General features: G+C 40.9%; 1 protein-coding gene across 3 annotated transcripts in view; it reads right to left on the bottom strand.

Annotated features, from left to right (window-relative positions):
• The window catches only part of LOC124140246 (syntaxin), a 118,480-nt gene that overhangs the window by 9,632 nt on the left and 81,256 nt on the right, over positions 1-27,592 (bottom strand). The window contains exons 5-10 of one of the 3 annotated variants that reach the window (XM_046507700.2): positions 17,101-17,174; positions 12,181-12,289; positions 9,851-9,924; positions 8,375-8,512; positions 6,287-6,397; positions 1,167-3,503 (exon numbers count right to left, since the gene is read on the bottom strand). In XM_046507700.2, the coding sequence (XP_046363656.1) occupies positions 3,420-3,503; positions 6,287-6,397; positions 8,375-8,512; positions 9,851-9,924; positions 12,181-12,289; positions 17,101-17,174 (590 nt within the window). In that variant the 3' untranslated portion in view covers positions 1,167-3,419. Of the gene's footprint in view, positions 1-1,166; positions 3,504-6,286; positions 6,398-8,374; positions 8,513-9,850; positions 9,925-11,793; positions 11,903-12,180; positions 12,290-17,100; positions 17,175-27,592 lie in introns of those variants that run through there. The other 2 variants (XM_046507699.2, XM_046507701.2) reach the window with 2 other exon arrangements.

The raw sequence follows: 27,592 nt of genomic DNA, 5'->3' as shown, positions 1-27,592 counted from the left end.
ACACCAGTTTGTTTTCATTTCACTACACGGTACAGGTTTTAGAAAACAAGATGGTGGGTCCTTCGAAAACAATGGTTTTGGTTTTCGATCAGGACTCATTTAAATATCACTTTTGATGAAATAAAGTGTATGTGTTCGGAAGTGACGAGGGAAGAGATATAGATGGTATATAGATGTTATAAATATTTTATTATTTACAGCCAATCCGAGATTTAAAAGTATCATTGTTATGCGATGTAAAAAGAATCAACGAGTTCAGTTCTCTTAGATAATATTATAAGAGATAACTGTGTTTATTCGTTTTTCAAGGTTTGTTTTTTGAAAATGTTTTAGAAGCAGAACCAACCACATGGATTTCTTCAGTGAGTGAGTATTGTTTCATGGTTTACTGCTTTTAGAAATATTTCAGCGTTTTCAAGGCATCAGAGTGAGTGAGTGAGTTGGGTTTAACGCTGCTTTGAACAGTATTCCAGTTATATTGCGGCATGTCAGCTTGATGTGGGAGGAAAGCCCGAACTGATGCAGGTGTCAGACGTTTAGCACCTAGGTGAAACCCACAAGCGTGGGTACGGTGCTAACAAACCTGGAAACATAATTGGGGCGAACCAGGATTCGAACCCAGAATCATAGGTTTCTGGTGTGTCAAAGGGACGCAACTCTGCACAGAGAATCGCTGCACCTTGGACGAATGGGCCACCCATGCCCCCTCACGGCATCAGAATCAGGCTCCACATATTGCACATATTGACACGTAATGATGGAGCCACAAAGTGTTCAAACCTGTCAATAGGCCCAGGGCTTAGTTCCAGGGACCTGTTCCACAAAGTGATTGTAGCGCTAAGGTTATTGTACGTCCCATACTTTAACATAGGCTTACGACTGTCATAGTGCTACAATCACTTTGTGGAACGGGGCCCAATCGATCAGTCTGAGAGAAAACGAGTTGTCCCATCACAACCCCAAGGTCTTATAGACCCAAACCTGTCATCCTTGCAGTGTTGTAACTATGGTTATTATTGTGGGTCTATTGTGACATTTGGTTGCTATGGCTACAAGTCTGTACAGAGCTGTACAGTAAATGTGTAAAACAGTAAATCAACAAGTGGGTACACAATGAGCAATGAAGAATGTGCACCACACGGTGTACAGAGCCTGTACACTGTACCACAAACTGTACACCTGAATAACCTCAACAACATATGCACCATCATCCACAACGGAAACTTCATTTACTCCAACCAATGAAATTACCGAGATCTCATATAAAAAAATACTTAACAAGGCCAGATTGTTTACAGACAGACCACACTAATTTGCAAATACCAAACACTCCAAATGACGACTTTTCAAATTGCCTTCACCCCTTAAATAAAAGCAGTCTGGTTAGCCTTAACAAATGTGTTCCACAAATATATATTTTGTCTGGCCTATTAATTGAAAATTAATTTGAGTACTCCCTAGGTTTTTATTACTTTTACTGAATAACATCTCATTAATAATGACAAATTTGTCATACTTCAATAAAGTTTGGTTTAATTTGATTAATTTCATGTATTTCTGTCTATACTGTGTTATACTGCACATGTTATTGAGGCTGAACAGAAAAATACATCTAAATCAAAATGTACAGAAATATCTAAAATATACTTATAGCACACAATGTGTCTCTCATTCACTGCACATTGAAAGGAAGGCATCATAGAAATGACTGAGGTGTCCCTGTGTTTTTGTCTTCTCATGACTTTGGTCAACACAGGTCAACACAGGTCAACACAGGTTAACACAGGTTAACACAGGTTAACACAGGTTAACACAGGTTTAAGATAAAGTATCTATACTGAACAAAAAAAGTTAAGGATCGTGAAAATTTTTGGAGATATTTTTATGAAATCAGTCTTCGCAACAAAAAATTAACCAAAACAATTTTCATGATCCCTAAGTTTTTTTGTGCAGTATAGTTTCAACCTAATTGGAAACAGTACCAATTCGCACATATTTTTTAATTGAAAACAAAATCAGTGCAACCATGAAGCCAGGGACACTTCCATTCTACCCTGCCTAAAGCCTTTAGGGAAACATTCTATGAGTTGCAATACAGTATAATGTACATCCAGTTGTGATCAGAATGAAATACAAACATCCTCATTCAGTCGATCTGGTTAAAACTCAGTGTAACAAATAAAAGGGGTAAAAAGGTGACTGAGATACTCTTTACTGTGACCTTACATTCAGATGTCGTGGGGGAGTGAGGTAGAGAAAATAGGGCAGTTATTACGGAGAGGAACTGGTTATTTGCTGGGTACAAAACAGGATTAAACTTCGACGCCAAAAACCCACCTGTGTTTCTGATAAAATGGTCCCACAGAGGTAGGTAGTTGTTTCTTATTCTCTACTTTCGTTAACAATGTTTAACATAGATGGCTTGTTTAGAACTGTTTAGTTGCAATGTATCACAAATCTGTGTTTTAAAATAGCTACAGCAACAGTAACATGTGGAAATATATTTTTTTTCAAAATTTTAACTATGAATTTCTTTAATAGTGAGTGAGTGAGTATAGCAATATTTTAGCAATATCGCGGCAGGCATTTCTTTAATAATACATTTGAGTCGCAAGTGAGTTATGGGTCAGTCAGGTTACCCGAAACACAAGTATTCTTGTTACGGCCTAACGAGTCCAAGCATGTGAATCAACAGAAAGTCAGGGCTGTGTTATCAGGAATTGTATCTTAATTTTCATCCCCATCACTATCTGTGCCAATTCTTTTGAGATTACTAACCCGAAATTGTTTCTCAGCATAATTTTCAGTAGAATTTGGAGTTATCATATGGATTATTAGCTGAGCTAGACTGAACAGAATTTTACAAGACACAGGCTTTGGACTAGTGACTAACATCGTAGACTGCCATCCGGTAATGTCCGCGATTTAACGAAAATTTGTCACACATCACTATTAAAAAACAAGTTAATATCTTAATCTGAAACCTGCTTTTAATGACAGACTGCAAATTACTATTTCTCAAGGGGAAAAAAAGGAAAAACAAGATGAACCACCCATCCTGACTCCCCTTTTTTGGATGGGATGAAAGAGGACACATCTATTCTGTGGCCTTATCAACAGTTTCAGATATTAAGGTTTATATTATTCCACTGTTGCAAATATTTTACGGGAGCTTTAGTGCTAATATCATGTAGAGGAATGTTTCGTGTACATGAATGGGACGAGTTCTAGTTTCCGAATGTCCCCCATCTTGACAACTGAATATAAAGTCACAATTGAGAGCTTTCTGGGACAGAGACCTCTGATCATTGTTGGTGCCAGACGAGTCTTTGTTCCTGCTTGTTACCATGGTGACATGAGCACAATAAATAGTGTGACAAACATGACATAACTCGTGAAGGAAAGGTGAAGGTCGGCCACTATCCGGTGCCAACTGTCACTCCAATAATCAGTGCGATAACGGCCAACAGAACAACGACACAAATTATGATTAAAATCTTTTTCTGAAAAACAGAAGAATACAAGACATTAAACATTGAAAATAAAGAAATGACAAAAATATCATGCTGAGAGGTATCATGGCAACAGGAAGGGGTAAATGAAAAGTTACATACAACTGCATCTCAAAAACAGGAACAGAAGTCGAGGAATGCAATACAATGGCGCAGAATCACAAAAAGAACTTTAAACATGCTAAGAAACTTAAGATCTTTTCACACATCCTACATTTACAATACTCACTGCCAGTGCTGACAGTAAGGGTGGTACAAACATAGGCTTTGTGTGGCTCTATACTGTTCTGTATAAATTCTAGCACTTATATATTTTCTTGTATTTCTCTGATCTATGAAAATTGTTTGTTTGTTGTTTTAACGCCACACTCAGCAATATTCCAGTTATAAGACGGCGGTCTGTAAATAATCGAGTCTGGACCAGACAATCCAGTGATTGACATCATGATCATCGATCCACGCAATTGGGATATGATGACATGCATCAACCAAGTCATTGAGCCTGACCACCTGATCCCGTTAGTCGCCTCTTACGACAAGCACAGTTGCCTTCTACGGCAAGCATGGGTTGCTGAAGACCTATTCTACCCCGGAATCTTCCCGGGTCCTGATCTATGTTGTCGCTACCTCCAGGATGTATACTTCCGATAAAAAACAAGGGAACTAATGTTACGAGCACAGCTAATGTTGAGGTGTACATTTACCATACCGTGGCATTGCATCTGAATTAACATCCATCACAATGAAATCTCACATTGCATGAACAGCACTTGATAGACATCCATACAGAATCCAAAGTGTATGCGTCTATAGGGAATTCATAATCACATGCAATTAAGCTACCATATTTATATAGTGCGCACCCATGTATAATGCGCACCCACCTCTAGGGGATTCAGTTTTTTCAAGAAAAAAATATTCAAATATCAAGCACAGAAAAAAATTAAATCGTAGATCTACCCCTTCATCGAATTCCGGTAAACGAACGGGTGATGAGAAACTTGGTGAGTACAAATTCGAAATTTGAGATAAAAAATCACTAGACATGTTGATTTACGGTGTAAACTGTATTTTTTGTTTTGCTAGGCATTGTTTACATCCAGGGATTAAGATTACCTGGTGTATTTTCTCGTAAACTTAGCCAGAAACAGCAATCAGCTGTACACATGTTTTCTTGGAATCTACCGGTAAGCACATGATTAAAAATGCCTCCAATTTGTATCTCAATGGACAGACCAAATGGTGAATTATGCATATGATGGAGGTGGTCATCAATATTCCAAGTTGTCTGAATGTTTGGCAAATCAAAACATGTAATTTCTTGACTGTGGGACAAGTACCGTCAAACGTGTGGGATTGCAATGAGGCGTGGCTGGCATACAAAAAAAATCGTCTCATACATTAATTGCACTACGCAATAGATTTAAATGTGCAACACCAGGGACGGGCTGTGTGCCAATGGTGTTACATCATGTTTACAGACAAATGAAGGTTTCCAGTTCAAGGATTGAAAATGTTGTAGGTGACATAGCCAGGGCAACAATTCTTGACCATGATTGGCATGGGGGCGTTGGAGTAATGGTGTGGGGTGGTATCACATGACAGACCAACTGATTTGGTTATTGTGAATGAACATTTGACAGGCCAGCGATATGTTGACAAAATTTTAAATCCTGTAGTGGTTCCTAGGGGTAAAGGGATACACTCGTGAATCTTGAGATTTCATGCGATGATACAATACACTATATGTATTTTTCTGTATCAATACAAGATGATACACTTGCTAAAATAAATTTCGTAGTACTCATTAATGACCCCCTCCAGCATCTTTGTCAGTCAAAAATCACAAAATGTTTTGTAATGAGTGTTTCAAGTTCATTACTAAAATAGCAGCTACAAAACAGATTCAGCCAGCTTTTTCCTTTTGAACCTGCACTGAAATATTAATAGTCAAGAAGTTTCTGCCCATATTACATAAACATGCGTATCGCGATACATATCGTATCATGACCTACATATTGTATCATGAGCTTGCTGTATGATTTCACCCCTAGTTGTTCCATTTGCTAGAATTATCAGTGGAAATTTAAGATGACAATGCCAGACCTCATCATGCCCATGCCCCGCGAAGTCCCCTGACATGTTCCCAATAGAGCATCTGTGGGATGTTCTCAGGCAGAGGTTGTATGCCAGAGACCAAGCACCTGCCAACGTGGCCAGCTTTGGGTAGTCCTTCAGGCAGAATGACAGGCAACAACAAGAGCAACCACACGCAAGTTAATCAACAACACGCATCAAGGCTTCGCGTATGTATCACCCAACATGGTGGACACACCAGATATTGAGCTACATGCCCGAAATGAATTTTACAGGCATTTGTCGTCATTAGACTTTCACTATCATTTCATCAGTTCCCTTATTTTTTATCGGTAGTACATAAGATATATCTAACTCAACCAGTTAACTCACCCCTCTTTATTTATTGAACCAAAAGAGTAACTTGTCTTTACCTCCAGGATATAACAGATATAGCTCCCTGGACCAGTCAACTCACCAATCTTCGATCCATGAACCTATCAGTGTTGTCCCTACCTCCAGGATATAACAGATATAGCTCCCTGGACCAGTCAACTCACCCACCTTCGTTCCATGAACCTATCACTGTTGTCCCTACCTCCAGGGTATACATGATGTATCTGCTGAAGCTCACCTGTGTCTAACTTTACTCTGAATCAGTTGCCCGTAGGACATGACGTATCTGCCGGTGAACTTACCCGTCTTGCTTTACTCTGATACTTGACAGCTTTCTTCGTGTCCATCTTGGCGGTCTCTATGTAGTCTACTGCCTGCTCCACGTTGTACTCGATCCGATCTATCATCTCTCCCTGAAACACCAACACTTTGTGTAAACAGTCTCTCATCTAGCAGGTGGCATCGCTTGTTTGTTTGTTGCTTAATACCCACTTAGCAGTAGCCCAGCTGTAAATCATCGGGACCAGGCAACCCAGTGAGTGATATTGAGAGCATGATTGAGGTATGAAGAAACGCAATCGACCAAGTCACTGAGCCTGATTTATTCGGTTGCCTCCTGCAACCAGTATAGGCTGCTGGCCTATTCTAACCCAGAATCCCAACAGGGCAGACCAGCATAGGCTGCTGGCCTATTCTAACCCGGAATCCCCACAGGGCAGACCAGCATAGGCTGCTGGCCTATTCTAACCCGGAATCCCAACAGGGCAGACCAGTATAGGCTGCTGGCCTATTCTAACCCTGAATCCCAACAGGGCAGACCAGCATAGGCTGCTGGCCTATTGTAACCCGGAATCCCCACAGGGCAGACCAGCATAGGCTGCTGGCCTATTCTAACCCTGAATCCCAACAGGGCAGACCAGTATAGGCTGCTGGCCTATTCTAACCCTGAATCCCAACAGGGCAGACCAGTATAGGCTGCTGGCCTATTCTAACCCTGAATCCCAACAGGGCAGACCAGTATAGGCTGCTGGCCTATTCTAACCCTGAATCCCAACAGGGCAGACCAGTATAGGCTGCTGGCCTATTCTAACCCGGAATCCCCGCAGGGCAGACCAGTACAGGCTGCTGGCCTATTCTAACCCGGAATCCGAACAGGGCAGACCAGCATAGGCTGCTGGCCTATTCTAACCCGGAATCCCAACAGGGCAGACCAGCATAGGCTGCTGGCATATTCTAACCCGGAATCCCAACAGGGCAGACCAGCATAGGCTGCTGGCCTATTCTAACCCGGAATCCCCGCAGGGCAGACCAGTACAGGCTGCTGGCCTATTCTAACCCGGAATCCGAACAGGGCAGACCAGCATAGGCTGCTGGCCTATTCTAACCCGGAATCCCAACAGGGCAGACCAGCATAGGCTGCTGGCCTATTGTAACCCGGAATCCCGACAGGGCAGACCAGCATAGGCTGCTGGCCTATTGTAACCCGGAATCCCGACAGGGCAGACCAGCATAGGCTGCTGGCCTATTGTAACCCGGAATCCCCACAGGGCAGACCAGCATAGGCTGCTGGCCTATTCTAACCCGGAATCCCCACAGGGCAGACCAGCATAGGCTGCTGGCCTATTCTAACCCAGAATCCCGACAGGGCAGACCAGCATAGGCTGCTGGCCTATTGTAACCCGGAATCCCGACAGGGCAGACCAGCATAGGCTGCTGGCCTATTCTAACCCGGAATCCCCACAGGGCAGACCAGCATAGGTTGCTGGCCTATTCTAACCCGGAATCCCAACTGGGCAGACCAGCATAGGTTGCTGGCCTATTCTAACCCGGAATCCCAACTGGGCAGACCAGCATAGGTTGCTGGCCTATTCTAACCCGGAATCCCAACTGGGCAGACCAGCATAGGTTGCTGGCCTATTCTAACCCGGAATCCCAACTGGGCAGACCAGCATAGGTTGCTGGCCTATTCTAACCCGGAATCCCACCATAGCTGTTATTCTACCACCAAAATACCTGTGGTCTACCAACATACCTGTAATTCTACCAACATATCTGTAATTCTACCAACATACCCGTAATTCTACCAACATACCCGTAATTCTACCAACATACCTGTAATTCTACCAACATACCCGTAATTCTACCAACATACCTGTAATTCTACCAACATACCCGTAATTCTACCAACATACCTGTAATTCTACCAACATACCCGTAATTCTACCAACATACCCGTAATTCTACCAACATACCCGTAATTCTACCAACATACCTGTAATTCTACCAACATACCCGTAATTCTACCAACATACCTGTAATTCTACCAAAATTCTTGTCATTCTACCAATGTACCTTGTTCTACCAACCTACCTGTTGTTCTACCAACATACCTGTTGTTCTACCAACATGGCCATATCCATAAACATATCGTGCAGCTCTCGTATACTGTTCTCCAGCTTGATGATGTCATTATGTCGGGCCTCTATGTCCGCTAATGTTTGTTTTGCTTGCTGTGTCTCCATAATAATCTGTAACACAGAGATGATCATATTATTTTACAAATATCTACAGGCTGCCGGGAGAGAGATGTGAATATGACTGGGATTGGTACCCCTTGCGTGAGTGTTTGTTTGTTGTTTAACGCCGTACTCAGCAATATTCCAGCTATATGATGGCGGTTTGTAAATATTTGAGTCTGGACCAGACAATCCAGCTTTTAACAATATTCCGGTTATATGACAGTGTGTTAACTTATTGGGGGAGGAAAGCCTGAAGCGATGCAGGTCTTAGACGTTAACCACTTTGGTGAAACCCGGGTATTTTGCTGACAAACCTAGAAACATGATCAGGATTCAAACCCACAATCATAGGTTTCTGGCATAGCCAAGAAATCCAACTCTGCACAGCGAATTACTGCATCTTAGATGATTGGGCCACCCATGCCACCTACCCTTTGCGTAAATGACAGGGATGGGTACATACCCCTTGTGTGAATACGACCAGGATGGGTACATATCCCTTGTGTGAATATGGCCGGGACGGGTACATACCCCTTGTGTGAATACGACCAGGATGGGTACAAATCCCTTGTGTGAATATGGCCGGGACGGGTACATACCCCTTGTGTGAATACGACCAGGAAGGGTACATACCCCTTGTGTGAATATGTCCAGGATGGGTACATACCCCTTGTGTGAATACGACCAGGAAGGGTACATACCCCTTGTGTGAATATGACCAGGAAGGGTACATACCCCTTGTGTGAATATGACCAGGATGGGTACATACCCCTTGTGTGAATACGACCAGGATGGGTACATACCCCTTGTGTGAATACGACCAGGACGGGTACATACCCCTTGTGTGAACATGACCAGGACGGGTACATACCCCTTGTGTGAATATGACCAGGACGGGTACATACCCTTCGTGTGAATATGACCAGGACGGGTACATACCCCTTGTGTGAATACGACCAGGACGGGTACATACCCCTTGTGTGAACACGACCAGGACGGGTACATACCCCTTGTGTGAATATGACCAGGACGGGTACATACCCCTTGTGTGAATATGGCCAGGACGGGTACATACCCCTTGTGTGAACACGACCAGGACGGGTACATACCCCTTGTGTGAATATGACCAGGACGGGTACATACCCCTTGTGTGAATACGACCAGGACGGGTACATACCCCTTGTGTGAATACGACCAGGACGGGTACATATCCCTTGTGTGAATACGACCAGGACGGGTACATACCCCTTGTGTGAATACGACCAGGACGGGTACATACCCCTTGTGTGAATACAACCAGGACGGGTACATACCCCTTGTGGGAATACGACCAGGATGGGTACATACCCCTTGCGTGAATATGGCCGGGTTACCGGACTCCAGCATATCCTCAAGTTCCTCATTGGTTGTTGTTCTACCAGCTGGAAGCAGAAACAGAAGGTTACACCATTGTGAATATGAACCGTCCAATATGATGAATGTTAGTCTAATTATCAACACGTGACTGTCCTCGGAGGCAGGAGAGTTCAAACACTCAGACAATCAACAAGTAGTAGACTGATATTGAAGAGATTAATACATTTTTCCCGAAAAGTATAAAACATTTATATCCATTAGTATATTTTTCCCGAAAAGTCTAATACATCTAATGAATCTGCAAACAATGTTGTAATATCCTTTTAACATTAACCAAGTGTACTAATCCGTCTCCATTACGGAGAAAGACTATCGTGTATTCAGTATAAGAAATTGGCACTACTCCTGTTGGCACTATTCCTCCAATAGTTAAGGAATCATAAGGACTAGTAGAAATTTGCCCTTTTCATGGGTTTTGTTATATGTCATCATTATAAGAACTGGTCTGCTTTAACTGTTAGTTTCTATCGTTGGTATTTGGTGCTGATATTCCCCTGCCTCTGACTGACAACATTCCAATATGATTTGTTATACAATAAATATATCAATGTGTTATCCTGTATATCAATGTTATACAATATATCAATGTCTAATACTACATATCAGTATGTTATGGATATCACTGCGTTATAAATGTTTTATTTCATATGAATATATTACATATTACACTATATTCCACATATTATGTTACTTACACTACCTTTTACCACAAAGTGATCCTAGCTCTACGACTACCATAGCTACACTGGAGTATGGGAGTCACGACAGTCGTAGTGCTGGGACCGCTTTGTGGAAGAAGGACGAGGTCAATATCTGTCAAACAGGTCACAAACAGAAAATCATAAACATTTTGACTGATAAATGAACTACTGACAGCTTGACATATTAAATAAATTCATGTTACATTACTGTTTATCATATTTCGTAAAAAATATCTACAATACAACGTTTAAATAAACAAAGTTGCAAGAACTGCTGTAAAAGATTATAATTACCACGAAAATATAAGTAAGAGAGTATGTAATTCATGAGCAAAGAAAAACTCAAACGAAAATAACATTTTTCAGTATGTTGTTTATGTGGTAGAGAGTTTTAATGCACAAAGCAAACACTAGCCATATTGATGAAGAATAGACCTATAATCTGTGGAGGATGAGGTTGAGATGATAAGAGTATTTGCACTTCTAAAAGTTTGTGTTGAAAGATGAGAATAGTGCATGATATGCTATATAAACTGCAGGCTATAGATACTCAGAGCACTGATCGCGAATGTCCAGGTTATAAGTGGAATCTACAACAGAGCTGTAGGGAATATATATACACAGCATGCAGAAATTAGTCACCTCATCGGTGCCATCAGTGTTTAACTAGCGCTAGCTTATGCGCAAACGCAATGAGCATGTTGTCAAATTTAAGCATTTGGAACAAACATCTATCAAATGTGATATATTAAGCAGATATTGGCGGGGATCTAACTGCTAGACCATTTCTACCACTATCATGTTCATAATCTTAAAATTCCATGCAGCTCTTTCTAGGCTAATCTATGCTCTTCTCTATCAATTTGTTGGAGCTTGAAAATTCATGACTGGAATATCTTGTTTCTAGTTTCCTTGTCATTCATGTACATATTATCTATGAGAACCTGACAACTATGTGAATACTTTCTACTGCTTGACCTAATGTTTTGTTTTAAGTGACAAGCATGCTTTTAAAAATTTCCAAATATAGACATCTATAAGATGCATATACTCTATATGGCGTAGAATGGTCTACTTAAATATTTCAATTTATTAATTTCTCGGTAACTGCCCATGCCAAGTTAACATGCTGTCTGTAGTCTAACTCTAACAAGGGGAGGTAACTCAGCTTACTGATTTCCAACTGTCTTTGGATGCGGCCTTTACACCTCTCCCGATAGTCGATCTGGCATGCGTTGTAATCGTTCATAACTTCAACAAATTTGCGTGATAACGTGGCATGCTGAGTATCAGAAAAAAAGAAAAGGAATCATGAATGACTGCCACACTCTGCAATTCAAAATAATAACAGCTTCTAGCTAAGAATGATGTAGATCAGTTCTCTCCCTTGGTCCAGCTGGACTCTTTTTGACACCAGGTGGACATAAGAATCCAACGTGCCAAAGAGTTGCAAAACAGGTACTGGAAACCAAGGAGACAACTGATTTGCACAAAACAAAATATTCTGAATGATAATAATAAAAGGTATCTATTTCTACAGAAAACCCATGATGTTCTTACTGATCTCCATCTGTCGCTGTATCCTATATTTGCAGCGATCTCGGTAGTCAAGCTGGGCCTTGTTGTAATCACCCATAGCGTCAATAAACTGACGCGAGATAGTCGCATACTACAATAGAACCATGGTGACTGGATTATTCCCACTATACCTACAGTTACCCATTTAAAAGAAAAATAAGGGCTTGGGTTCAGGGATTCATCTAGACCTGCTCAGGCCTCATATTTTTTTTAGTTGGTTTACGAGACCGACCAACCACAAAACCCTGAAATAAATTTAAAATAAACTGACTTTTCACAAAAAAAACATTTTTGAAACTCAATAAGGTGAAATGAAAAAAAAGACATACGGTACAAAAATTTATCACCTTTCTTGGATTTTTTCGACTTTCAACATTGAATTATAGGTCAAATTATTTTGAAAAACCAACTAAAGAAAAATAAGAGGCCTCAGAGGTCGATATTCACCCCCAAGTGGGCAGTCAATGTCAGTACAACACTCTAAATTGGAAGTACCAATTCATTGTTGTTATACTTATAACTATTGTTCTGGCTTTGTAGACTTGTATTTCACCGATACAAGACCACTGACGGGGATTAAAGAGGGTTTTCAGTTTTACACTATTACACTGAACATGTTGAATACAATATTAAAATATCTCCAGGTTTATGAATCCCAATCCCAATTTATTTTTTTTCCCAATTTGCCTGCCAAGGTTACAAAGTTTGGATTCCAAGAGTGAAAGAGTGAGTGAGTGAGCTTGGATTCAATGCCGCTTTAAATAGTATTCCAGTTATCAAGGCGTCTCAGCTTGATGTGGGAGGAAAGCCCGAAATGATGAAAGTCTCAGATATTTACAACTTCAGTGAAACCCATGAGCATGGATATGGTGCTGACAAACCTAGAAACATAATTGGGGCGACCCGGGATTCGAAGCCACTATCATAGGTTCTAGCATGCCCAGGGGACGCTACTCTGCACAGCGAATTGGGGTCCCTTAGACTACTGGGCAACCTGTGCCCCTTTGATTCCTAAATAAATACATTGAAGAAAATATACACTAAAATCTAAATAAAAATATTCTTAAACTAAATTGACATCTATGTCATTCAACACATTCAAATTATTCCATCCCACAACACAGGCTTGGTATCTTTGTTGTTTAATGCCATTCTCAGCAATATTTCAGCCAAATGTCAGCGGCTTGTAAACAGTTGAGCCTAGACCAGACAATCCAGTAACTGATAGTATAAGCAACAATCCATGCTGATGGGTTGCAGTGACATGCTAACGACCAAGTCAACGAGTCTGTCTCAAACACTTTCTGTCAACCAGTCTCTCATCTTGCAGGTAGCATCATTTGTCTGTTGCTAATACCGACTCAGCAATATTCCAGCTATATCATGCCGGCCTGTAAATCGTGTTTGGGCCAGACATTCCAGTGGTTGATATTGTGAGCATGATAGACACCATAGAGTAACGAAGACACGCAATGGACTAAGTCATCGAGCATGACCACCTGAGCATTTGGTCAGCTCTTACAACCTGCCTGTGTTGTTGGGGATGTATTCTGACCCGGAATCCCCTGTGTGCCAACAACAGGGGCAACAGCAGGCAGGGTATTATCTTACAGATAAAGTGTTCTCATCAGCTTGATGATCACACAAAGTCATGTGACTCCAGGATGAAGACTGAGGTGAGGTGAAGTGGGGTTTGACATCTTGTCCAAGGTTATTGCACTTATTTAGTGACGTGCATGCACATGTGTTTGTGTATGTGGCTGCTTGTACTAGTCCAGACTGATGCCGATTTATAGTGTGATACCATGCCGCAGTTTAACATAAATACCCTACTCAGAGACAGTATAATGACTCCGAGCCGACCAGTCCTTGTTTTAGTCCCTTAATGCCAATCGCCAGGCAGGGTAACAACAAGTACCTTCTTTAATGTCTTTTGGTATGACACAGCCGGGTATCAAACCCCAAATCTTCCGCTCTCTAGGCAGACACTCTACCACTAGACCACGGAGGCAGTCACGATGAAGAATAAGGTGAGGTGAATCAGGGTTTGACATCATATTCCAAGGTTTTTTCACTTATATATATTGTTACATGCGTGCACACAGGGGTGAGCCTGCTTGTACCAGTCCGGACTATAGCCAGTTCTATAGTGCTAGCCCACTGAGATACCATGCCACAGTTTAACATGGATACCCCATTAGACACATTATGCTGACTCCAAGCCGACCAGTCCTTGTCTTATTCCCTCAATGCGGAACGCATCAAGTACAAGAAGCTCTATCCACAACACCATGGAGGTGGTTGAGGAGGAATATTGTGAAATGAATCAGATCATTCACAAACACGTCTCTCTGTTTAATAACTGAACCTGCAGAAAGAATTTTTATGCAATGAATATGAATGAAATCAGCTAATAAAGATATTGATTTGATACTCCAGAATCCAGAAATTCTCTGAACACACATATAAACTGAACAATTCAAGAAGTAATCCTGTTTACAAAAATCAAAACACAACATCATACATCAAATATCATTGGCTTATTTTCGCTAAAACAAATATCTTGATTAAAGTTGGTCATGCACACCTCCTGTGTGGGAGTAAGGATCATTTGCCACATTATCCAAGAACAACCCAGCACCATACCAGCAACATCCCAGCACCATACCAGCAATATATCCCAATAATATCTTATCAATATCCCTGAAATAATCTAAGCTATATCCATGTTTTATCCTAGCTATATATCCCCGTTATGTCCCACCTATATTCCAGCAATATATCCCTGGTATATCCCACCTATATCTCCCATGTATATCCCATCTATATCTCAGCAATATATCCCAGTTATATCCAGCCTATATTCCAGCAATATATCACAGGGATATCCCACCTATATTCCAGCAATATATCACAGGTATAATCCCACCTTTATTCCAGCAATATTTCACAGGTATATCCCACCTATATTCCAGCAATATATCACAGGAATATCCCACCTATATTCCAGCAATATATCCCATGTATATCCCATTTATATTCCAGCAATATATCCCATGTATATCCCAACTATATTTCAGCAATATATCTCCGGTATATCCCACCTATATTCCAGCAATATATCCCAGGTATATTCTACCCATATTCAAGCAATATATCACAGCTATATAATTAAGCTATATCCCAACTATGTTCTTTGTCTATTCCAACCATATCCTAGAAATATTCCCTGTTGTGTCCTATAATCAACATCACCCTGTTGTGCCCTAGAATCAACATCACCCTGTTGTGCCCTAGAATCAACATCACCCCGTTCTGTCCTATAATCAACATCACCCTGTTCTGTCCTATAATCAACATCACCCTGTTGTGCCCTATAATCAACATCACCCTGTTGTGCCCCATATTCAACAGCCTCTACTAATCCAGCTGTCAAGCCACAATAATCAATGCTAAGTAGATGCTCTCCCCCTTAAAACTGCTACATTTTCATTCATTAAACTGACATAAAAAAAATAATCATTTTATTTTTGCCTTATTCTCAGGGAAGATTTTTGTTCTTCCATTCCAGCATGGCCAATCAATAGTTGCTTCAGAAAAGTTAATGAGGCACATTTCGTGCAAAGAACGCACAAGTCACTGATTCTATTCTCAAGCTTGAACTTTGTTTTCTCGCTGGGCTGAGGATTTGTGAATGCCTCCAACTCAGCATACATCGAGATCCCCACTGGGGACTGGCGATAGCTTAAATACAATATATACTGAACAAACAAACACATTACTCCACAACAAAACCACAGTGGCATCCTGATGAAAAAACTCCTGGGGACTTTCTAATGCAGTGCTGTTCAGCCGATCCTATTGAGAGGTTCTTGGACTTTCTGATGGAATAAAATGGTTTTGATAAGCTGCAAAAATAATTTGACTTTCTTTTGATAAATAATTGGCAATAAATGATCTTTGGTAAAATAGTGACAAAACAAAGGGAAACAGATGGTCCCCTACTATTTATTCTCTATTTAAAAGGAGAACAACACTACTCCCAAACATTCAGGAAAATGATATACAATCACAGACGCTTAGATTAACATTCAGTCCCAGAAATAAAGTTATTTATTTTAAAATAAATGTCACAAAAAAAAACAGAATCCAATGGAGTCACAATGCTAAATTTCAGAGTTAAGGTAATCTAGATTGCCAAATTATTCCAGTCTTGAGTTGGATTCATTTATTAATTCATTCTCTTGAGACAGGGAGACAGATAACGGTCGTTCTACGCCTTCAGTTGAGTGAAGGTTCATTCAGCTAACCACCTGATACACAAACGGAATGGAAAAAAAAAGAAGAGAAATAATGTTTCCAAATACGCGATCAATACTCCAAAACATTGTGAAACTCTGAACAACAAAGGTTTTTTTAAAAGAAAAAAGCCATCATACTTCTCTGTGTCCTCAACCAGCCCCCAAATCATTTAATCCAAAATATCTCATAACATTCTACAGCTATTACAAAAAAACAGGAGGCAATTGGGAACACCAAGGGGAGACAACTCATGTGAACTGCTAATTGCCAGGCGTTCCTGCAGCCTTTGCCTGTACATAGAAGAACATGGTATTGATTTTCAGCCGAGTCACACATTCAGCTAACAGATTTAGTTACTTGGGTTATTTCTAGTTTGATCAAGTAACCAAACTTCAAAGGGTTTACAAGTGTTGGGAATGAATAGAGGAGGTAATTCCAAGAATGTCCACAATGACAGAGGATGTATTTGATCGTATTCTAGGGCAGCTGGAATCTGTTTATAACATGAAGTCATTATGAATTCAGTCACTTGTGAACATCCGTCCTCCAACTCAGTGTTAAACGTGAAATCAGAATGATGCATTATGGTCGCTACAGTACCTGTGTTTTCCTAATTCTGAGGTCAGCTGACGATTTGTTGGAATGCTCCTCTTGTTCAATATTTTGTTCGATAACTGGAAGAAAAAGAAAAAACAGTTGAATATATATATAAAATACAACCATGTATGTTTGTTTGTTTGTTGTTAGACACCACACAAAACTTCAGCAGTGACGGCGTCCTGTTAATAATCAAGTGTGGACCGGACAATCCTGAGCCTGACCACCCAATTCACTGGGTCCCTCCCTCCAACAAGCACAGGTTACTGGGGAATACATACGACAACACTGTACATTCAAAGGAATCAAACCCAAGTCTTCACTGTGCGAGCAAACACAGTGACCTGCTGGACTTAGTCACTGCACTTCCACTGCATGAGGACTTTCCTGTACTAATGCTCTTCTACTGCAGGACTTTCCTGTACTAATGCTCTCATACTGCAGGACTTTCCTGTACTAATGCTCTCATACTGCAGGACTTTGCTCTCATACTGCAGGACTTTCCTGTACTAATGCTCTCATACTGCAGGACTTTGCTCTCATACTGCAGGACTTTCCTGTACTAATGCTCTCATACTGCAGGACTTTGCTCTCATACTGCAGGACTTTCCTGTGTTAATGCTCTCATACTGCAGGACTTTCCTGTGTTAATGCTCTCATACTGCAGGACTTTCCTGTGTTAATGCTCTCATACTGCAGGACTTTGCTCTCATACTGCAGGACTTTGCTCTCATACTGCAGGACTTTCCTGTACTAATGCTCTCATACAGCAGGACTTTCACATACTAAGGCTCTCATACTGCAGGACTCTCCTGTACTAATGCTCTCATACTGCAAGACTTTCCTGTACTAATGCTCTCATACTGCAGGACTCTCCTGTACTAATGCTCTCTTACTGCAGGACTTTCCTGTACTAATGCTCTAATACTGCAGGACTCTCCTGTACTAATGCTCTAATACTGCAGGACTCTCCCGTACTAATGCTCTCTTACTGCAGGACTTTCCCGTACTAATGCTCTCTTACTGCAGGACTCTCCTGTACTAATGCTCTCATAATGCAGGACTCTCCTGTACTAATGCTCTCATACTGCAGGACTTTCCCGTACTAATGCTCTCATACTGCAGGACTCTCCTGTACTAATGCTCTCATACTGCAAGACTCTCCCGTACTAATGCTCTTACTGCAGGACTCTCCCGTACTAATGCTCTCTTACTGCAGGACTCTCCTGTACTAATGCTCTCATACTGCAGGACTTTCCCGTACTAATGTTCTCATACTGCAGGACTCTCCTGTACAAATGCTCTCATACTGCAAGACTCTCCCGTACTAATGCTCTCATACTGCAGGACTCTCCTGTACTAATGCTCTCATACTGCAAGACTCTCCCGTACTAATGCTCTCTTACTGCAGGACTTTCCTGTACTAATGCTCTCATACTGCAGGACTCTCCTGTACTAATGCTCTCTTACTGCAGGACTTTCCTGTACTAATGCTCTAATACTGCAGGACTTTCCTGTACTAATGCTCTCTTACTGCAGGACTCTCCTGTACTAATGCTCTCTTACTGCAGGACTTTCCTGTACTAATGCTCTAATACTGCAGGACTTTCCTGTACTAATGCTCTCATTCTGCAGGACTCTCATCATCATCATCATCACAGAAGCAAAATGCAAGTTTTGCTATTTGCTGTTTAGCGGTTATTTTACCACACAACCAGACTCAATATTAATCTCTGCTAATGAAATATGTCTCGACTAACAGGTAATAAATTGAAATTGTAAATAATTGCAATCTTTTATCACAATAATTAAATTTACATGGATCCAATTTATCTTCGGTTTGGTACATCTTAAGCGAGAAAAGGTAGGTTTTAAATGCAAAGTTTATACAACAGTATTTTCCCCTAAATTTGTGCCCCAGAATGCAGGATGTGTATTATGCTCAAGTGTGTATTATACAGATGAAACTCAGAGGGTGAGATGTGATCCCTATTCAGTTCCCTTCTCCCCTCACATGATGATAATGATGATGATGATGATGATGATGATGTCTGCTTGCTGACAATTCTTCAATTGGTCTCATGACCAAGGAAAGAATTTAATGTGGTTTTCCAGAATGTTTGTTTGCTTATAGTTTAACACTGAAAGGGCAATATTCTAGCTATATAATGACAGCCTGTAAACAATCAAGTCCAGATCAGACAATTCAGTGATTGATATTGTGAGTAACGATCCACGTAGTCAAGGTATGAGGACATACTATGAACCAAGTCAATGAGCCTTCAAAACCCAATCCATTAACCCGCTTCTTACAGCCAGCATAGGTTGCTGGAGTCTAACCTGGAATCCCATGGGATCTTCACCAAAGGACTGTTTATGTCTACAACATTGTTACAGTTTGTTACACAACATGCCACTGGTATTGCTGCAGCCATTGTTCAACAACAACAACAACCTATGACTTATGCAAGATTGTGTGGAATAACATGTGATACACAACACACATCAGCGACAGTCTAGAGGATTATCTATCACTGGGGAATTGGGAGGAAACATTAGCCCTGATTGATCTCTTCATGGAGTCACAGATATGATTGGTTATGTTATGGCTGCTGTATTGTGTCATTGTTGTCCAGAACTCGCGATACAGGGTCACATTGGCTGTCTGGTCACATACGCTGGTCACATTGGCTGGCTGGTCACAGTGGCTGGCTGGTCACATACACTGGTCACAGTGGCTGGCTGGTCACATACACTGGTCACATTGGCTGTCTGGTCACATACGCCGGTCACATTGGCTGGCTGGTCACATTGGCTGCCTGGTCACATACACTGGTCACATTGGCTGCCTGGTCACATACACTGGTAGCATTGGCTGGCTGGTCACATACGCCGGTCACATTGGCTGGCTGGTCACATATGCCGGTCACATTGGCTGCCTGGTCACATACGCCGGTCACATTGGCTGGCTGGTCACATTGGCTGCCTGGTCACATACACTGGTCACATTGGCTGCCTGGTCACATACACTGGTCACATTGGCTGCCTGGTCACATACACTGGTAGCATTGGCTGGCTGGTCACATACGCTGGTCACATTGGCTGGCTGGTCACATACGCTGGTCACATTGGCTGGCTGGTCACATACGCCGGTCACATTGGCTGGCTGGTCACATACACTGGTCACATTGGCTGGCTGGTCACATACACTGGTCACATTGGCTGCCTGGTCACATACGCCGGTCACATTGGCTGGCTGGTCACATTGGCTGCCTGGTCACATACACTGGTCACATTGGCTGCCTGGTCACATACACTGGTCACATTGGCTGCCTGGTCACATACACTGGTAGCATTGGCTGGCTGGTCACATACGCTGGTCACATTGGCTGGCTGGTCACATACACTGGTCACATTGGCTGCCTGGTCACATACACTGGTAGCATTGGCTGGCTGGTCACATACGCTGGTCACATTGGCTGGCTGGTCACATACACTGGTCACATTGGCTGGCTGGTCACATACACTGGTCACATTGGCTGGCTGGTCACATATGCCGGTCACATTGTTGGGTGAGTGAGTTAGTTTTAATGCCGCTTTGACAGTATTTCAGTTTTCCCACAGCGTGTCAGCTCAACGTCGGAGGAAAGCCTGAAGTGATGCAGGTCTCAGATGTTTACCACTTTGGTAAATCCAATCTGGTGATTTTGTTAAAAAGTACCCAATGATATAACTTCAAAGAATGGTCGAAGAAACTGTATCTGAAATTATTATTTTATCAGGAATAACATATTCCAATGTCATGTTATTCTAGTTGCAGCTTTTACTATATATATTTAAAATTATTAGAACCATAAGTGCATTTTGGTAAAACTGATTGCTATTGTAGGATATTTTTATGCATGGAACAATTTGACTAGTTACCATAGGGACTTCCTGTGCTACATATAATTCAATTCCGAAAACCTCATGTTGACATATAGTAGTCAAATTGCCACAAATATGACTTTTAACGAGTCAAAGTATGGCATTTATGATATATGTACCCATTCTCTATCAACTAAAGTTTAATAGGGGTAATCTGACCGTGGTTGCTGTAAATAACAGTGAGTTGTGCGATCTACCTATCACTTCAAACACGATTTCGCCGAAAATTAATGTAAACAATATTGAATGAAGTTTTGAATAAAATTTATAAAATATATTACAAACATAAGTCTAGATATACAATGAACACATTTTTATAACCAGATAAATAACAGATATAGGATTAAATTGTGTACTTCAGTTCGGATTTGTGGACTGGTATTTTTAGTGTTACGTGCTCGTGCAGATCAGGTGGTAATGTTTTTAGCAATGGTGAGTGTGAGTGAGTACGGTTTTATGCCGTTTTGGGCAATATTCCAGCAATACCACGGGGGGGGGGGGGGGGGGACGGACACCAGAAATGGGCTTCACACATTGGTACCCATGTCGGGAATTGAACCCGGGTCTTCGGCGTGACGAGCAAACGTTTTAACCACTAGGCTACCCGACCGCCCCTTTTTAGCAATGGGGTAAAAACATCGTAGTCAGTGTACAATTTGAGTTTATTTTGGGGGAGCCATGCTACAGCGCACTATAACCGAATTTGTGCTATATTGAAGGGAACAATAGCAAGGGAACACTGTATAGGATACTGTGTCTCTATATACATCAGGGACAGATTCTCAGATCATCTGCGTGTACAAAGATACAATACCCAATCTGTCCCATAATCGCCTAGGGTTACCACTCCCTGACAAGAGTTAAAATATATCCATTATTGGCATGTCAGCACGTGTACAACAAGTCAACAAAACTCTTCACAACAACATTAGTTGTATAATCGCCTCGTCAGCATCTAGTTATTCATCACAGGGGACAACGTCTCCCAAGGGCTCTGGGCAACTCATTACACAACAGTCATGTGACTGCAATAAATATGATCGGGACGGTAACAGTGAGGCTATCAACACACCAAGATTGGCAGCTGGATAATCAGCTCCATCACAAGACCGCAACATCACATACATTATGCCTCCCCTGCTGTCGACAGGTCATGAATCAGTCTCTTTACAGCCAAATATTATAGTCACACCCTAGCTGCTGGCCCTGATAGACTTGCCTTACAGTGTTATCAATAGTGACATGGTAAAAAGGATCTAAACATCATTTCAAATATTACTGATGATTATTATTTCTATTAATGGCTTTTGAAAAGCTTTCATAAAGTTATCACTAGACATGTGGAGGACTTCCAAATTTGATGCATCAGTGACAAAAATTATGTCCGCTGCAATTCACTATTTTGAATTGCGCAATATGTCCCTTTTATTACAGGTGAACAATTGACTTGCCTTTTCATGTGTTTGTGATGGGACCACTGGTGGTGCAGGATATGCTCACCTTTTCACAAACACCATGTGTCATCACTGTTTGATTGTGATTCATAAACATCATATAGTCAGATCTGTACAATCTAACCCAATCTAACAGTGTTTTTTTTAACTAAGTGGTGCATATGTGGTGTCTTCACATTCATTCAAAGCAAAAAGTAAATTATTTTATGTCAGCAACACATATTAACTTGTAATAATATTTTCACATTAGTAACAATATTTTCAGATTAGGATACATTGTGGATCTCTATACATCCCTTCATGACAGTGGATACAATAGCATCTTATTGATCCTATTCCTCAATGCTTCTACAGAACCTCAGCTGTAACACACACAAAGCTACTTCAGCAATGTTGCGACCCGTGAAGATCCAGGGTAGAATAGGTCTTCAGCAACCCATGCTTTCCGTAAAAGACGACTATGCTTGTCGTAAGAGGCAACTAACAGGATTGGGTGGTCAGACTCGCTGACTTGGTTGATGCATGTCATCGTATTTCAATTTTGGGGATGTTTATGGTTTAAACATATTTTTATTCATTGAAATGAGTTGGGATTGGTGAACAAGCTTTACAGCTTATGTTAACACCGCTCCTATACAACATATATAACATATTGAAATGAAGGATGTGACGTCATCGATATAGACATTATTTAAATAATATGTTTGTACATATTACATCAAATACAAATACAAAGTGAACATAAATAGAAAGTTACAGCTTGTGTGTGTCTAACAAGTCGTTTGTAACAAAAGTAATAGTCAATCATGAGGTTATTGTCCGGTTAATTTAATTATTAATTTGTGAAGAGCTGAAACGTTTTGTCTTGATGATGAAACCGTGGACGGATTCAACTAATTTCTGGTTTTCAGAGTGAGCAAGTTCACTGTTTCCGTTCATAATAGTATCCAGGATGTTTATGGAACTGCCAACATTAAAATGAAATTTCTGACATATTTTTTTTATAAAACTGACTCTAATAGTATAAAAACATAAATAAATATATAAATGTAACAAAAAATATCACTCAAATTAGTTGGTGTTGAAAAAGGGGAAAATGTTTGCTGCAAAATTTGTAGCAATGTAGACTGATAAGAGTTAAGGCCCTTCGATATGACATTTCTGGTTTCGTAGTAGTTTAGGTGGGAAAATGGCAACATTCATGAGCCTTGTGTGTGCAGTGGAGGTCATCAATTCAGAAAATTCAGAAAGGTAATTGCGATTTTTGTTAAAATATCATTAGTTCATTTGTAGACATTTTCTTTTTCAACAACCAGCATTTTAAGAACAAAATACAATTCCATAAACCAACTTTAAAACTAAAAATGAATTGTCTAAGGTCACCACCACATCTTAGTGTGGGTTAAGCTGATCAAGATCTACCCGGGTCAAAAACAAAGAAGCAGAGTTCAGATGCTACAATCCACCTTCAATCTATAAATATGTCCTCATGTGCTGACCACAGTCCCTGACCCGAGATGAAAGAGGCCTACTGCTTCTCCACACCATCAATACACCACAATGACATTAAATAGATTGGTTTTAATTGGACGGCACAACAGACGTTCAACATGAACAAGCACTACCGGAACATCCACGAGGCTCCAGGACGGGCAGAGTTGTATTGTGTGCCTCCAACCACTCGGCTCGGAGTATCGATATGCATCACATCAATCAGGAACTGTTGTACTGTACGAAGACAATCGAGTCAATATGTCCGGCCAGCTTTCAAAACGCCAATAAATATGAATTACTGGGCCCAAGAGCCGCTAGATCATATAATGCAATTATGATCCAACAAAGCAACGTGTTTTCCTCGCCTTAGTCTACCTGGTCGGGGCAGTGACATAGAGACTGTGTGTCCTATTGTTATAAGCTGTGATGACATGAGACTGTGCGTCCTATTGTTATAAGCTGTGATGACATGAGACTGTGTCCTATTGTTATAAGCTGTGATGATGACAGACTGTGTCCCATGTTATAAGCTGTGATGATGACAGACTGTCTGTCCTATTGTAATAAGTTGTGATGATGACAGACTGTGTCCTATTGTAATAAGCTGTGATGATGACAGACTGTGTCCTATTGTTATAAGCTGTGATGACATGAGACTGTGTCCTATTGTTATAAGCTGTGATGACATGAGACTGTGTCCTATTGTTATAAGCTGTGATGATGACAGACTGTGTCCTATTGTTATAAGCTGTGATGATGACAGACTGTGTCCTACTGTAATAAGCTGTGATGATGACAGACTGCGTCCTATTGTTATAAGCTGTGATGATGACAGACTGTGTCCTATTGTAATAAGCTGTGATGAAGACAGACTGTGTGTCCAATTGTTATAAGCTGTGATGATGACAGACTGTGTGTCCTATTGTAATAAGCTGTGATGATGACAGACTGTGTCCTATTGTAATAAGCTGTGATGATGACAGACTGTGTCCTATTGTAATAAGCTGTGATGATGACAGACTGTGTCCTATTGTTATAAGCTGTGATGATGACAGACTGTGTCCTATTTTAATAAGCTGTGATGATGACAGACTGTGTCCTATTGTTATAAGCTGTGTTGATGACAGACTGTGTCCTATTGTAATAAGCTGTGATGATGACAGACTGTGTCCTATTGTAATAAGCTGTGATGATGACAGACTGTGTCCTATTGTTATAAGCTGTGATGATGACAGACTGTGTCCTATTGTAATAAGCTGTGATGATGACAGACTGTGTCCTACTGTAATAAGCTGTGATGATGACAGACTGTGTCCTACTGTAATAAGCTGTGATGATGACAGACTGTGTCCTATTTTAATAAGCTGTGATGATGACAGACTGTGTCCTATTTTAATAAGCTGTGATGATGACAGACTGTGTCCTATTTTAATAAGCTGTGATGATGACAGACTGTGTCCTATTGTAATAAGCTGTGATGATGACAGACTGTGTCCTACTGTAATAAGCTGTGATGATGACAGACTGTGTCCTACTGTAATAAGCTGTGATGATGACAGACTGTGTCCTACTGTAATAAGCTTTGATGATGACAGACTGTGTCCTATTGTTATAAGCTGTGATGATGACAGACTGTGTCCTATTGTAATAAGCTGTGATGATGACAGACTGTGTCCTATTGTTATAAGCTGCGAAGATGCCATGAGACTGTGTGTCCTATTGTTATAAGCTGTGATGATGACAGACTGTGTGTCCTATTGTTATAAGCTGTGATGATGACAGACTGTGTCCTATTGTTATAAGCTGTGTTGATGACAGACTGTGTCCTATTGTTATAAGCTGTGATGATGACAGACTGTGTGTCCTATTGTTATAAGCTGTGATGATGACAGACTGTGTCCTATTGTTATAAGCTGTGATGATGACAAACTGTGTCCTATTGTAATAAGCTGTGATGATGACAGACTGTGTCCTATTGTTATAAGCTGTGTTGATGACAGACTGTGTCCTATTGTAATAAGCTGCGAAGATGCCATGAGACTGTGTGTCCTATTGTTATAAGCTGTGATGTCATAGAGACTGTCCTATTGTTAGAAGCTGTAATGAGGACATGAGATGTTTTTGTTTTTTTGTTTATTGTTTAACGCCATACTCAGCAATATTCCAGCTATATGATGGGGGTCTGTAAATAACCGAGTCTAGACCAGACAATCCAGTGATTGACATCACAAGTATTGATCTTCTCAATTGGGATACAATGACATGCATCAAAGTCAGGGCACCAGGGCGCCAGACCACCGATCCCGTTAGCCGCCTCTGACAACAAGCATGAGTTGCTGAAGATCTATTCTAACCGGATCTTCATGCAAATATGATGATGACATAGAGACTGGTGACAATGACTGTTCCACATCTGAGACTGTCTGCTGTATTAGGAGTGTTATAAGCTGTGTTGATGACAGAGACTAGTGACAATGACAACTGAGACTGTCTGCTGTATTAGGAGTGTTATAAGCTGTGTTGATGACAGAGACTAGTGACAATGACAACTGAGACTGTCTGCTGTATTAGGAGTGTTATAAGCTGTGTTGATGACAGAGACTAGTGACAATGACAACTGAGACTGTCTGCTGTATTAGGAGTGTTATAAGCTGTGTTGATGACAGAGACTAGTGACAATGACAACTGAGACTGTCTGCTGTATTAGGAGTGTTATAAGCTGTGTTGATGACAGAGACTAGTGACAATGACAACAGAGACTGTCTCCTGTATTAGGAGTGTTATAAGCTGTGTTGATGACAGAGACTAGTGACAATGACAACTGAGACTGTCTGCTGTATTAGGAGTGTTATAAGCTGTGTTGATGACAGAGACTAGTGACAATGACAACTGAGACTGTCTGCTGTATTAGGAGTGTTATAAGCTGTGTTGATGACAGAGACTAGTGACAATGACAACTGAGACTGTCTGCTGTATTAGGAGTGTTATAAGCTGTGTTGATGACAGAGACTAGTGACAATGACAACTGAGACTGTCTGCTGTATTAGGAGTGTTATAAGCTGTGTTGATGACAGAGACTTGTGACAATGACAACTGAGACTGCTGTATAAGCAGTGTTATAAGCTGTGTTGATGACAGAGACTTGTGACAATGACAACTGAGACTGCTGTATAAGGAGTGTTATAAGCTGTGTTGATGACAGAGACTTGTGACAAGGACAATGATGACAGAGACTTGTGACAATGACAACTGAGACTGTCTGCTGTATTAGGAGTGTTATAAGCTGTGTTGATGACAGAGACTAGTGACAATGACAACTGAGACTGTCTGCTGTATTAGGAGTGTTATAAGCTGTGTTGATGACAGAGACTTGTGACAATGACAACTGAGACTGCTGTATAAGCAGTGTTATAAGCTGTGTTGATGACAGAGACTTGTGACAAGGACAATGATGACAGAGACTTGTGACAATGACAACTGAGACTGCCTGTCCACATCTTTGAAGTTGACAATTTTTACACCAAATACATAAATAGAGGATATTATATGAGTGTTCATGTCATACTATGTTTACGGCAGGAGTTTCTAAATTTTGCTCGGGAAATAGCTGAATTTAAGCA

This window comes from Haliotis rufescens, unplaced genomic scaffold, assembly GCF_023055435.1.
Source record: "Haliotis rufescens isolate VD_foot unplaced genomic scaffold, xgHalRufe1.0.p SCAF_15, whole genome shotgun sequence".
In the NCBI taxonomy this organism is placed as follows: domain Eukaryota; kingdom Metazoa; phylum Mollusca; class Gastropoda; order Lepetellida; family Haliotidae; genus Haliotis; species Haliotis rufescens.
Note: the sequence above shows the minus strand (reverse complement) of the source record. Positions and strands in the feature narration are given on the sequence as shown.